General features: G+C 54.5%; 1 protein-coding gene across 2 annotated transcripts in view; it reads right to left on the bottom strand.

Moving 5' to 3' along the window:
• WHRN (whirlin) overlaps nt 1-13,428 on the bottom strand; it is a 70,099-nt gene that overhangs the window by 19,413 nt on the left and 37,258 nt on the right. For both annotated transcript variants that reach the window (XM_054174379.1, XM_054174380.1), the window contains exon 3: nt 12,868-12,993. In XM_054174379.1, coding sequence (XP_054030354.1) covers nt 12,868-12,993 — 126 coding nt within the window. The remainder of the gene's footprint in view (nt 1-12,867; nt 12,994-13,428) is intronic.

Raw genomic sequence — 13,428 nt, 5'->3', positions numbered from 1 at the left:
ATCACCACAGGCCCTTCTGAACAGTCCCTCCCCAGCCTGCCTGCAGGTATTGGGAGGCTGCTCTAAGGTCTTCCTGGAACCTTCTCCTCTCCAGGCTGAACAGCCCCAGCTCTTTTAGCCTGTCTTCATAGGAGAGGTGCTCCAGCCCTCTGAGCATCTTGGTCACACCAGTTGGAGGGACTAAGAAACACAGGGGAGAGGTGCCAAGTGCTGGTGACTGCAGCCCAAGCACTCAGGCTGGCAGCCAGTAAAGGACCAGCCTTTGAAGCCTGGAGGAGCCTATTTAGGATCCTAAGTCAGCCCAATCTGCTCAGTCTCCACCATTAACTACATCTGCAGAGCAACTTGGTTAAAACCACCCCCAAGAAACACCAAAGCCTCCAGTCCCAGTCCCTCCTAACGACCTGGTAGCTCAGGAACCATCTGTGGAAGCCTCAGATCTCTGTGTGCAGCAGGGAGGGTTCAGCTGGAGTGTCTCGCCACAATCTCCAGCACTCAATAACTGCAGGATCTGAGACAGCTGGGTTCCATCTCCCCTCTCCTCCCATTTCCTCCCCAGCTGCTGCCAAGAGCTTTCATTCTGTAGCCAATGCCCTTGCTGGAATCAGGAGCTTCCTTGGTAGCCTCAGCATGTTCAAGCCACAGACTCATCTGGCATTCCCCCTCCATCCCAGGTCTTTCTCTTTGCTTCTTGGCCATTCAGGGCCAGTCCTCCTCACTCCTGTGTCCCCATTCACCCTGTGTCAGCTGAGGCACCTCTTTGAAGCTGTTCTTTCTATCTTTGCTCAGCCACAGCTTCTGCTGAGCTCTGTCACAACACAGCCTTAACTTTCTTCACCCTGCAGCATAAGCAGAAGGAGACATCCCTTTAAATAGCCCACCTCCACCTTGGAGGAGAGGAGAAAAGAGGGAGGTGGCAGAATGTCTTAGTCTAAGATAGCATCATGGGGAATCAACTTGTTCCTTCCAGATCAGTCTAGAATAGAATAGAATAGAATAGAATAGAATAGAATAGAATAGAATAGAATAGAATAGAATTAACCAGGTTGGGAAAGACCTCTAAGATCATCAAGTCCAACCTGTCACCCAGCACCATCTGATCAACTCAACCATGGCACCAAGTGCCTCAGCCAGGCTCTTCCTAAACACCTCCAGGGATGGGGACTCCACCATCATCCAGGTGGGCCTGGATCAAGGAGGCCTGCAATGAAAAGAGGTGATGGGAAACCTGGGTGAGAGAGCTGTCAGGAGCAGCTCTCAAACTGGTGCAAGAGCAACACCCCAGTGAAGGTGTGACCTTGTGGCAGTGCATTCCCTGCTCACATCTCTGCCTGCCCAGCAAGGAGACACAGAGAGGAAAAGTGCTAGAGAAGAGGAACAGAAATGATGAGTGGCAGAGGAAGGTCTCTGTGGAAGGACAGATTGAAAAGATTAGACCTGTTAAATTTAGAGAGGAGATAATGTGTGGGGAGCTTGGTGCAGCTCCACAAAATAATGCAGGCAATAATGAGAAGCCAGAGAAGGGCTCCTGTTTACCCTTCCCTCTGCTGAAAGGACAGAGGATGCTCAGTGAGGCTGGAAGGACATTCTGAGTGTTATCAGGAGGAGGAAAGGGCCTGGAGGAAGACCACCACAGCACTGCTCAGGTTGGCAAAGAGCTTTAGGATCAAGTCCAGATGCAGCAGAGCTTGGCTGTGCATTGAGCTCCATTCAGTCACCCTGAGCAGATTGGCCTCATTCTTCTGGGGACAGCTCCTTCCTCTGTGACACACAGAGGGGCTGGTGGGCAGCAAGGGCTGTGGCAGCACAGCAGAGCCCAGCTCGTACCAATACCCATGTCAGGGCCCCTGAGTTTTGGCCTCATGTGGGTCAGCCAATGTCCTCTGCTTGGTGTCTTCCTGACTGCTGTCAATGGGGCAGCTGCACAGCTCATGAGGCAAAGGAGATGGGGAGGGCAAGAGATCAACCCACAGGCCAGCCAAGAAGGGAGCCAGCACCTTCCAACTGGGCTGCTGCAAGCCTGCAGCTGGAAGGGATGAGAGAGCATCTGATGGATGCATTGCAACAGCTACTGCAAGGCCCTGGGAGAGTTGGGTCTGTTCAGCCTGCAGAAGAGAAGGCTCCAGGGAGACCTTAGAGCAGCCTTCCAGTACCTGAAGGGGCTCCAGGGAGACCTCAGAGCAGCTTTCCAGTACCTGAAGGGGGATACAGGAGAGCTGGGAAGGAACATTTTACCAGGGCTTGTAGTGACAATGGCTTTGAGCTTGAAGAGGGGAGATTGAGACTGGGAATTAGGAAGAAATTCTTTCCAGTGAGGGTGGTGAGACTGGCACAGGTTGCCCAGGGAGGTTGTGGCTGCCCCCTCCCTGGAGGTGTTCAAGGCTCAGGTTGGATGAGGCCTTGAGCAAGCTGGGCTGGTGGGAGGTGTCCCTGCCCGTGGCAGGGGGTTGGAACTGAATGATCTTTATGGTCCCTTCCAACCCAACCCAACCCAATCCATGAATCAATGACCTGAGTGCTTGGCCACTTCTGAAAATGGGACTACCCTCCTTTTGCCAGGGGAAAAACAAAGTCTCCCCTGAAATGCAGGGGCTGGACATGAGAGGCAAGAGGTGATGGACCACAGAGGAGCAGCAGAGTGCAGGAATCAAACACCTGGAGGTGAGAAACAAAGCAGCTTGGGTACAGAAATCACACCCCCTGGGTACAGAACTAACACCCCCTGAGGTCAGGGCTAACACACCTTGAGGGCAGCACTAAAACACCTTGAGGACAGAACTAACACACCTTGAGGACAGCTCTAACACACCCAGACTAAGGAACTAACACACCTCAACAATCAATTTCCTCCTCCTCTTTGTGGAGACAGAGGGAATAACATGGGGAGGGGAGGTGGAGTGAGAGAGAAACGTCATGGGCTTAGGACAAGGCTTCTGAGCACCTCAAGTCTCTTAAAAGTAATCAGAATGGGCTGTGGGAGCAATTCAGTCACACAGATGGAGAACCAGGTGAGAGATTGTTAACCATGAGTTAATGTCAAATGACACCCAAATTGAGCTGGGAATAACAGGGCTAATAGGATGCCAAATGGTTTGGCACTGGCACCAGCCTCCTTTAGTGCCACTGATGTGCTAGAAGAGAGGTTCAATTACCCTCATGGATGCCACTCAAGTGGAAGGAGCCTCTCTCTCTCTCTAGCACAAGTCATTAGCAAGAGCAGAGCATAAGAAATTAAAGCTATGGGCAGGGAAAAGTAGGAACTGATCTGGGGATGATCAAATTAAGAGTGGCAGGAAAATAAGGAGGTGCTCAGCTTCCCCAGGAGGGAAGCAGGGGAGGGCAGGAGACCCATGTCACAGGATACAGAAAACACAGCACCATGGAATGGTTTGGGTTGGAAAAGACCTTGAAAAGTCATAGAAACATAGGATCAGCCAGGTTGGAACAGACCTCAGAGATCCTCAAGTCCAACCTATCACCTAACAGCTCCTGACAACTAAACCATGGCTCCAAGTGCCACATCCAAGCCTTTTTGGAACACCTCCAGGGATGGGGACTCCACCACCTCCCTGGGCAGCACATTCCAATGGCAAATCTCTCTTGCTGGGAAGAACTTTCTCCTCACCTCCAGCCTAAACTTCCCCTGGCACAGCTTGAGACTGTGTCCTCTTGTTCTGGTGCTGGGTGCCTGGGAGAAGAGACCAACCCCCACCTGGCTACAGCCTCCCTTCAGGGAGTTGGAGAGAGCAAGAAGGTCTCCCCTGAGCCTCCTCTTCTTATTCAGTCCAATCCCACTGCACTCAGCAGGGACATCTGCAGCTACAGCAGGCTGCCCAGAGCCCCAAACAACCTGACCTGGGATGGTTCCAGGGATGGAGCATCTCCACCTCTCTGGGCAGCCTGGGCCAGGCTCTCACCACCCTCAGTGTCAAACATTTCTTTCTCCTCTCCAGTCTGAATCTCCCTCTTTTAGTTTCAAACCACCACTGCTTGCCCTCCCACAGCAGGCCCTGCTTGAAAGTTTGTCCCCAGATTTCTGCTCAGCCCCTTGAAGTCCTGACAAGCCCCCAGAAGGTGCTCCTTGGAGCCTTCTCTTCTCCAGGCTGAACAACCCCAACTCTCTCAGCCTGGCCCCACTGTGTTGTGCAATGAAGCCAACACAGCCTGGTGAAAGGGTAAGAGACAGCTTTGAGAGGCAGGCAAGGGACCAGTGGGTGTCAAGAGCTGCCTAAAATTGTGCTCTTTTCCCCAAACACCTGCAATGCAAACAGGAGGAACAAAGCAAAGAAATCTACAGGCTGGGGCAGGAGTGGCTGAGAGCAGCCAGGCAGAAAGGGACCTGGGGGTGCTGATGGACAGCCAGCTGAACGTGAGCCAGCAGTGTGCCCAGGCAGCCAAGAAGGCCAATGGCATCCTGGCCTGCATCAGGAAGAGAGTGGCCAGCAGGAGCAGGGAAGTCCTTGTGCCCTGTGCTCAGCACTGCTTAGGCCACACCTTGAGTCCTGTGTCCAGTTCTGGGCTCCTCAGGTTAGGAAAGATGTTGAGATGCTGGAAGGTGTCCAGAGAAGGGCAAGAAAGCTGGGGAGGGGTCTGGAGCACAGCCCTGGGAGGAGAGGCTGAGGGAGCTGGGGTTGCTTAGCCTGCAGAAGAGGAGGCTTAGGGGAGACCTTCTTGCTCTCTGCAACTCCCTGAAGGGAGGTTGTAGCCAGGTGGGGGTTGGTCTCTTCTCCCAGGCAAGCAGCAGCAGAACAAGAGGACACAGTCTGAAGTTGCACCAGGGGAAGTTTAGGCTGGAGGTGAGGAGAAAGTTCTTCCCAGAGAGAGTTGTTAGCCATTGGAATGTGCTGCCCAGGGAGGTGGTGGAGTCCCCATCCCTGGAGGTGTTCAAGAGGGGATTGGATGTGGCACTTGGAGCCATGGTTTAGTCAGGAGGTGCTGGGTGACAGCTTGGACTTGATGATCTTTGAGGTCTCTTCCAACCTTGGTGACTCTGTGAGAGGAGCTGGTCCCTTGGGGCAGGCAGTGGCTCTGGCACTACTGTGGGGAGGCTGCTGGTGGCCTCCCAGACGAGGAAGCAATTTCAGCACCCAATGTCTGTCCCCGTGAAGGTGACATTGTTTGAAGGACCACTCCACTGCCAGCAGAGGAGAGGTTAGATCTTGTGTACCACAACCATGCAGCTCCTCCCTGAGCACCTCAGCTCCCAGGCTGAGGCAGCCACGAGGCTCTTGTTTGTCTTCTCTTTTTCTCAGTGCCTTTGCCTGTGTGCAGATCTCAAAGCACAGCTTTCAAGAGGCAGCTTCATGACTGCAACCCATGATTAAAGTCATTCACCTCTTCCTGTTTACAGCCTCTCTTCTACTCTCCTTCTCCTCTCTGTGGCTCACAGCAGCCTCGTTTTACCCCAGCCTTTGTGCCAGGAACTCGATATTGAGCTGTTTGTTCAAAGAAAGCTACCTGAAACCTGCTGTTTCTGCTGGAAAGGGCAAGGAGAGGAAAGCACAAACAAATCCAAACAGGCATGGGCTTAAAAACTAAATCCTGACACAATCCACCAGCAGAAGAGATAAAAAAAGAAATGAAGAAGGCTGAATCAGGGTGAGCAGAGCCATGAAGATCAGCAGAACAAGCTCAGGGATCAGTGCTGGGCACCATCCTATTCAATATCTTTGTTGATGATCTGGAGGAGGGGATGGAGTCCATCAGCAGTCAGCTTGCAGATGACAGCAAGCTGGGGGCAGGAGTTGCTCTGTTAGAGGGTAGGAGAGCTCTGCAGAGGGACCTTGCCAGGCTGGGCAGATGGGCAGAGGCCAACAGGATGGCATTCAACAAGTCCAAGTGCCAGGGGCTGCACTTCGGCCACAACAACCCCAGGCAGAGCTACAGGCTGGGGGCAGAGTGGCTGAGAGCAGCCAGGCAGAGAGGGACCTGGGGGTACTGGTTGACAGCAGCTGAACATGAGCCAACAGTGTGCCCAGGGGGCCAAGAAGGCCAAGGGCATCCTGGCCTGCATCAGGAACAGTGTGGCCAGCAGGAACCATTCTGCTCCTGTACTTAGCAGTGGTTAGGCCACACCTTGAGTCCTGTGTCCAGTTCTGGGCCCCTCAGTTTAAGAAGGACATTGAGACACTTGAAGGTGTCCAGAGAAGGGCAACAAGGCTGGGGAGAGGCCTTGAGCACAGCCCTGTGAGGAGAGGCTGAGGGAGCTGGGGTTGCTTAGCCTGGAGAAGAGGAGGCTCAGGGGTGACCTCATTGCCCTCTCCAACTCCCTGAAAGGTGATTGTAGACAGGAAGGGGTTGGTCTCGTCTCCCAGGCAACCAGCACCAGAACAAGGGGACAGAGTCTCAAGCTGTGCCAGGGGAGGTTTAGGCTGGAGGTGAGGAGAAAGTTCTTCACTGAGTGAGTTGTTCATCATTGGAATGTGCTGCCCAGGGAGGTGGTGGAGTCCCCATCCCTGGAGGTGTTCAAGAGGGGATTGGATGTGGCACTTGGTGGTCTGTGGAGACAGGTTGGACTTGATGATCCTTGGGGTCTCTTCCAACCTTAGTTATACTGTGAGACTGTGATAGTGTGATACATATCCCTCAAACCCCTCCAGGGATGATGACTCCACCACTGCCCTGGGCAGCCTGGGTCAGGGTTTGACAACCCTTTGGGGGAAGAAATTGTTCCTCATGCCCAAGCTAAACCTCCCCTGAAGCAACTTGAGGGTGTTGCCTCTTGTCCTATCATTTGTTCCTTGGGAGAAGAGACCAACCCCTACCTCATTCCAACATCCCTTCAGGGAGTGGTAGAGAGCCAGAAGCTCTCCCCCTAAGCCTCCTTTTCCCCAGGCTGAGCAACCCCAGTTCCCTCAGCCACTCCTCACAAGACCCTTCACCCTTCATTGTCCTTCTCTGGATCTGCTCCAACATCCCAGTGTCCTTCTTGGAGTGAGGAGATCAGCAGGGTTCCATTTCCTGTGGGACCCAGTGCTCAGGACCCTGGGCCCTGGTTGTGTAGCAGACCAAAGCTGGCTGAGCTTTGGGGCCAGACAGGAGCATCCTTTACGCCACCACCTTGCTCAGCCTTACATCCAAACAGAAGGGAAACATAAACCCTGCTATTAAAGCAGTCAACAGTTCTGATTTGGTGCCACAGATGCAAGGAGGTTTGTCTGCAAAGCCTGACAGAATGAGGCCAAACAATCCTGGCAACAAATGCAGCAACAGCAGCAGAACCCACGGGAATGGACACTGCTGGAAGGGCAGCGAGGCTGGGGAGAGGTCACAGCCCTGGGAGGAGAGGCTGAGGGAGCTGGGGTTGCTTAGCCTGGAGAAGAGGAGGCTCAGGGGAGACCTTCTTGCTCTCTCCAACTCCCTGAAGGGAGGTTGTAGCTAGCTGGGGGTTGGGCTCTTCTCCCAGGCACCCAGCACCAGAACAGGAGGACACAGTCTCAAGCTGCACCAGGGGAAGTTGAGGCTGGAGGTGAGGAGAAAGTTCTTCCCAGCAAGAGAGATTGGTCATGGGAATGTGCTGCCCAGGGAGGTGGTGGAGTGCCCATCCCTGGAGGTGTTCAGGAGGGGATTGGATGTGGCACTTGGAGCCATGGTTTGGTTGTCAGGAGGTGTTGGGTGACAGCTTGGACTTGATGATCTCTGAGGTCTTTTCCAACCTTATTGGTTGATGTTAAACAAGACTGGTGCCAGGACTGATCCCTGAGGACCTCCACTTGTCACTGGCCTCCACTTGGACATGGACCCATTGACAGACACCCTTTGGGTGTGCCCATCAAGCTAATTCTTTATCCACTGACTGATCCATCCATGGAGCCCATCCTGCACCAGCTTGGAGACCAGGATGTGGTGTGGGACAGTGTCAGGGGCTTTGCTCAGAGACTTGGAGCCATGGTTTCTTTAGTCAAGAGGTGTTGGGTGACAGGTTGGACTTGATGATCTCTGAGGTCTTGTCCATCCTTATTGATTCTATGATTCTAAGAACCTTCCCCTTCACCCAACAACTCTGGGTCATAGAATGGTTGGAGTTGGAAGGGACCTTAAAGCTCATCCAGTTCCAACCCCCCTGCCATGGGCAGGGACATCTCCCACCAGCCCAGGTTGCTCAAGGCCTCATCCAACCTGGCCTTGAACACCTCCAGGGATGAGGTGTCCACAACAGCCTGTTCCAGAGCCTCAGCACCCTCACAGTGAACGTGGCAGGAGCCCACATGGAACCAGCTCAGTATTTTCCCATCTTAGACTGCAATGAATTGCCTGTACCACACCTTTACTCATCACTTCTTCTCTCCTCCAGGTAGCACAGCCCTTCCCTACCACCTGGAGCAGCATGTGGATGCAGTTTGCTCTCAGCTGTGTCTAAAGGAGAACATAAAAGGCCTCTTTATCTCCTAACCTGCAAGCAGTTCTAGATTTACAGCCTGTGGTGCACACAAATCAGGGTGGGAATTGCCTGTGCATATCTGCAGCCACATAAAGCCTGATGAAGCACAGAGCTCAGGGACTACACAGCAGCAGAGCAAGGAGGGAGGTGTAAAGAATCAGTAAGCAGAGGCTGTGGGGTGCAAACAACTGCCATGGCATGTGGACCTCACTTGGCAGGGATGGGAGAGTAGTAAAGAATCATGGAATCACCTGCTTGGAAAAGGCCTTAAGATCACTGAGTCCAACCATAATCCATCAGCTCCCAGCTCTTACACCATGCCCCTGGCATCCAAATGGCTTTCAAACACCTCCAGGGATGGGGACTCCAGCACCTCCCTGGGCAGCCTGTGCCAATCCCTGGCCACTCCTGCAGGAAAGGAATCTTTCCTGATCTCCAACCTAAACCTCCCCTGGTGCAACTTGAGGCCATTTCCTCTTGTCCTATCTCTTGTTACCTGCTAGAAGAGCCCAACCCCCACATGGCTCCAACCTCCTCTCAGGGAGCTGTCGAGAGCAATGAGGTCTCCTCTCAGCCTTCTTTTCTCCAGACTAAGCACCCCCAGCTCCCTCAGCTGCTCCTCACCAGCCCTGTTCTCCAGACCCCTCACCAGCTCTGTTGCCCCTCTCTGGACCTACTCCAGCCCTCAATGTCCTTCTTGGAGTGAGGGGCCCAAAACTCAGTACCTGAGGTGAGTCCTCAAGCATGCACTGCTCTGTCTGCTTCAACTGCAGAGTGATTCTTCCCTTGCCTTCCTGGCAGGCATGGAATGAGAGGTGGAGGGCTAAAGCCATGTGGAATGCTGCTGTGACCTGTCCTGTGCAAGCAGGTTTGCAGGGTGACCTTAGCTGTGCTGAGCTCAGCACAGCTGGTCTGAGCCAAGGAAAGCAGCAACATTCCCCAGGCAGCAGAGAGAGGGATTTGGAGCAGCACTAAACATAGAACATAGAACTGTCAGGGTTGGAAGGGACCCCAAGGATCATCCAGGTCCAACCCCCTGCCATGGGCAGGGACACCTCACACTGCAGCAGGTTGCTCAGATGCTTCTCCTCCTGCCTGGCACTTGGTGCCCTGCCCAGCCCAGCTGCTGGCAGGGACATTGCTCTCCCTTGCAGAAGTCAAACTCCCTGCATGGCAGCTCCTGGCCAGCCTGGGACCCTCCAGCCCCAGCTGGACCAGAGCCTGGCTGCACAGTGGGATGGGGCTGGGGATGGTGGTGCCTGGCTGGAGGGGATGGGCTTGGCCTTGGGCACATCTCTGCAGTGCGGTAGCACAGGCAGGGACAGCCAGAGGTGTGAGCTCCATCCCACCTCCCCTGAGAGCAGGAGGCTGTTCCCTGCCATCCCCAACAGCCTCCTGCTTTATGTGAGGCTGTGTGGAAGGAAGTCTGCAAACACCTCCAGGCATGAGGCTTCCACCACCTCCCTGGGCAACCTGTGCCAGGCTCTCACCACCCTCATGGGGAACAACTTCTTCCTGACATCTAATCTCAATCTCCCCACTTCTAGTTTTGCTCCATCCCCCCCAGTCCTATCCCTCCCTGACACCCTCAAAAGTCCCTCCCCAGCTTTCTTGGAGCCCCCTGCAGATCCTGGAAGACCACAAACATGCAACAGAGAGCCTCAGGAAATGGATGCAACTTTGTCCCCTTCTCCTGCCTCTCATCTTTCAGGCTTCTGGTGTGTGTGAACCACAGAATTATACAATGGCAGGGGTTGGAAGGGACCTCCAGAGATCATTGAGTCCAACCCCCCTGCCAGAACAGGGTCACACAGGAACACATCCAGGTGGGTCTTGGAAGTCCCCAGAGCAGGAGACTCCACAAGCTCTCTGGGCAGCCTGCTCCAGGGCTCTGTCACCCTCATGTTGAGGTGGAACTTGTTGGGTTCCACCTTGTACCTGTTGTTCCTTGTCCTGTTACCAGGCACCACCAGAAAGAGCCTGGCACCTTCATCTTGACCCCCACCCCTCAGCTATTGATAGACATTGATCAGATCCCCTCTCAGCCTTCTCCTCTCAGGACTAAACAGCCTCAGGTCTCTCAGTCTTTCTGCCCAGGAGAGAAGGAGGCTGACTTTGGCACAAGGTCAGCAGGCACTGGGACAAGCAGGCTTGGTTCAGATGATGGCTCCTCTGACTCAGCAACATCACCAGCCTGAGTCAGTTCCTCTCTTCCCAGCTCTATTAGGCTGAAACAAATTGTTCTGTGCCTCTTATCTTCTCTGCCTTGAAACCCTCCTGTCCCAGAGCACTGTCCCTGCTGCCTCCCACCATGACCTTGTGCTAATGAACAAGCCCACAATCACAGAATGGTTTGGGTTGAAGAGACCTTTAATGGTCCTCTAGTTCCACCCCCTTGCAGTCAGCAGGGCCATCTGCAAAGCTCCGAGGGAGAAGGATGGGCTGCAGGGAGACTCCAACAGCAGCCTTCACTTCTTGCTGCATTAGGAAACCCTCAGCCACCTCCCAAGGATGCTCCCACAGCTCCTTGTTGCCAGTACCCAAGTGACCCTCTCAGATGGCAGGCTCCAAACCCTGTTTCCCTGATAAGGACCTGAGAGAGAGAGATGAAGGCTCTGACTGACCCAGATCTCCAAGCTCAGCCTTTTCATCCTGACTCAGAGTCAGCAAAGAGAAGCAGGAGCCTACAGCAGACAGCAAGTTCAGAAGTGGTTGCATTCCCCCTGCCAACATCTCACTCTTGCTCCTGTGTCTGACCAGGGGACTCTGGTGACCTCAGTGCCCAGCTAGATGGGCTCAAGGTTTATGTGCCATGGGACATGTTGTTACCTGTCACACTCCAAACCACCTCTCCACCAGCCTCCACCACCCCTCTATCCAGCCTGGATAGATGTGAGACTTTATGTGGCCACTGGAGCAAGGCTGAAGGCTTAGCCCTGAAGTGAAGAAGGGAGAAATCTCTCTCCTCACAGTACTGAGAAGGGATCACAGCAGATTACCCTTGACCCTCAGCAGCCCAGCACCACCTCAGGGGATTCAGAGAATGTTAGGGAGCTTAACATCCATCAGCTCTTGCCTGACACAAGGAACTGGGAAAGATCTGTCTCTGAGAGCCCATGGGATTGCACTGGAGGAAGCAAAAAGGCCACGATGTGACTGCAGGGAGCTGAGTCACTTAGAGGGGAAAAACACAGCAGGAGAGAAGCCCTGAGTGATGAACTGAAGTGCTGCAGCCTGAGGAGCTTGGCTTTCAAACACAGCCCATTCATGAGCAGCACAGAGATACACCCAGAGGCCAGCAGCTCCCTTCTCAACTGATTCTCCTGGTGAACACCTTAGAACAGAGCAAATTTTAGGCCCAGATGCTCCCTCCAGGAGCAGCTGAGATGTCTCACCCTGTCCTGAGCCCAAGCACAGTTTGAAGGCTGGAGGAGCTCAGGGGTGATGTGTGTGCATGTGTACATGGTAGGATGAAAGAGATGCAGAATCTTGCTTTAGAAGAGGTGCCCAGCAAAACTGTAACCAGCTCCAGCCCAGTGCAGCCTCAGAAGGGCCCTGCCAAACCTCAGAGCATCCTCTAGGAACCAGCCTGGCTGTGGAGGGAGTCTGATGCAGCTGGAGGTCACACTAAGTCAGGCTGCTGGCAGAGCAGCTCTGCCCTGTGCCCAAGGCTGATCCTGCAGTTCCCTGCTTGTCAAGCCATGAGCCTTGTGAATGCCAATGCTGCAGGACACCAATGCTGCAGGGCAGCAGCACACACCTGCTCCCACCACAGGAGGCCTGAGCTCTCAGCACAGCAGGAACACGTCCCCTGAGGGCAGGCCAAGAGCACCTTGTGCACCACACCAGCTCCAGACATAATGGGCTTGGATGTGAGATGCAGGAAGAGGGCACAGGACCAGGAGCTTCAATGGAGAACTCCTCTCTGGCAGCTCAGGGAGGTGACAGGGGCTTTCCTCACCTGCCAGAGCCAGGCTGCACTCTTGGCTATTCAGCAGGCAGATTGAGACTGGAGATTAGGAGGGAATTCTTCACTGGCACAGGTTGCCCAGGGAGGTTGTGGCTGCCCCCTCCCTGGAGGTGTTCAAGGCCAGGTTGGATGAGCCCTGGAGCAACCTGTGCTGCTGGGAGGCATCCCTGTCCCTGGCAAGGGGAGCTGGAACTGGATGAGCCTTCAGGTTCCTTCCAACCCAAACCAATCTAAAGTCTGTGAGTCCCCAGGCTGTCTCAGAGGAGAGAAAGCAAGCCTGAGGGTAGGCTAAGGCAGAATGCAAGCACAGCCTACTCCAGAAGATGCTGCCCAAACATCCCCTAGGGATGCCTGCCCTGAAGAGCCACCTGCAGAACTGCAATGCTCACCTCTCCATCCAGAGCCCTGCTTGGCCAGGGCAGAGGGGCAGGAAGAGCAGCAGTTAGGTGCTGCCATGGTCCTAGAGGCACAGCACAGGAAGCTCTCCCAGGCCAGCCCTCCTCAGGGTGCCTCTTACCTTCAGGCCAGTGCTCTCCGCCTCCGAGCCTTTATCCACGCCGGTGATGTAGATGCCCAGGGAATACTCCGCTCCTCCTCGGATCATGAGCCCCAGGGACTTCCCTTCATTCAGGACCAGATTCACCTGCAGAGCAACAGCAGCAGTCACCCACCTGGTGCCTGAGCACTGCACAAAAGCTGTGCCAGCTCCACGCTCCTGCAAGCCACCACGTCCCTGCTGCTGCCGCCGGCTGCCCGCCGCCGCCCCGGGGCGCAGCACACCCTGGGGCAGAGCCACAGCCTCTGCAGAGCCTCCAGCCAGCCAGCCCTGGAACAAGAATGAGCCAGGGAGTGCAGCATCCTCCTTACAAGGACAGACTGAGGGAGCTGAGGGCTCTTCAGCCTGGAGAAGAGGAGAGTAAGAATTGACCTCGTTCCTGTGGATCAAGATGAGCAGGGTGAGTGCCCAGAGGCTGGAGCCAGGCTCTGCTGGGTCATGCCCAATGCCAGCTGTGCTGGAAGCTGAGGTGTAGGAAGTTCCATGGAAACAGGAGGAAAAATGATTTCCCTGTGAGGGTGA

The sequence above is a fragment of the Dryobates pubescens genome, chromosome 29 (genome assembly GCF_014839835.1).
Source record: "Dryobates pubescens isolate bDryPub1 chromosome 29, bDryPub1.pri, whole genome shotgun sequence".
NCBI classification, from domain to species: domain Eukaryota; kingdom Metazoa; phylum Chordata; class Aves; order Piciformes; family Picidae; genus Dryobates; species Dryobates pubescens.
The sequence above is the reverse complement of the archived record's forward strand: the minus strand, read 5'-3'. Positions and strand labels throughout refer to the sequence as shown.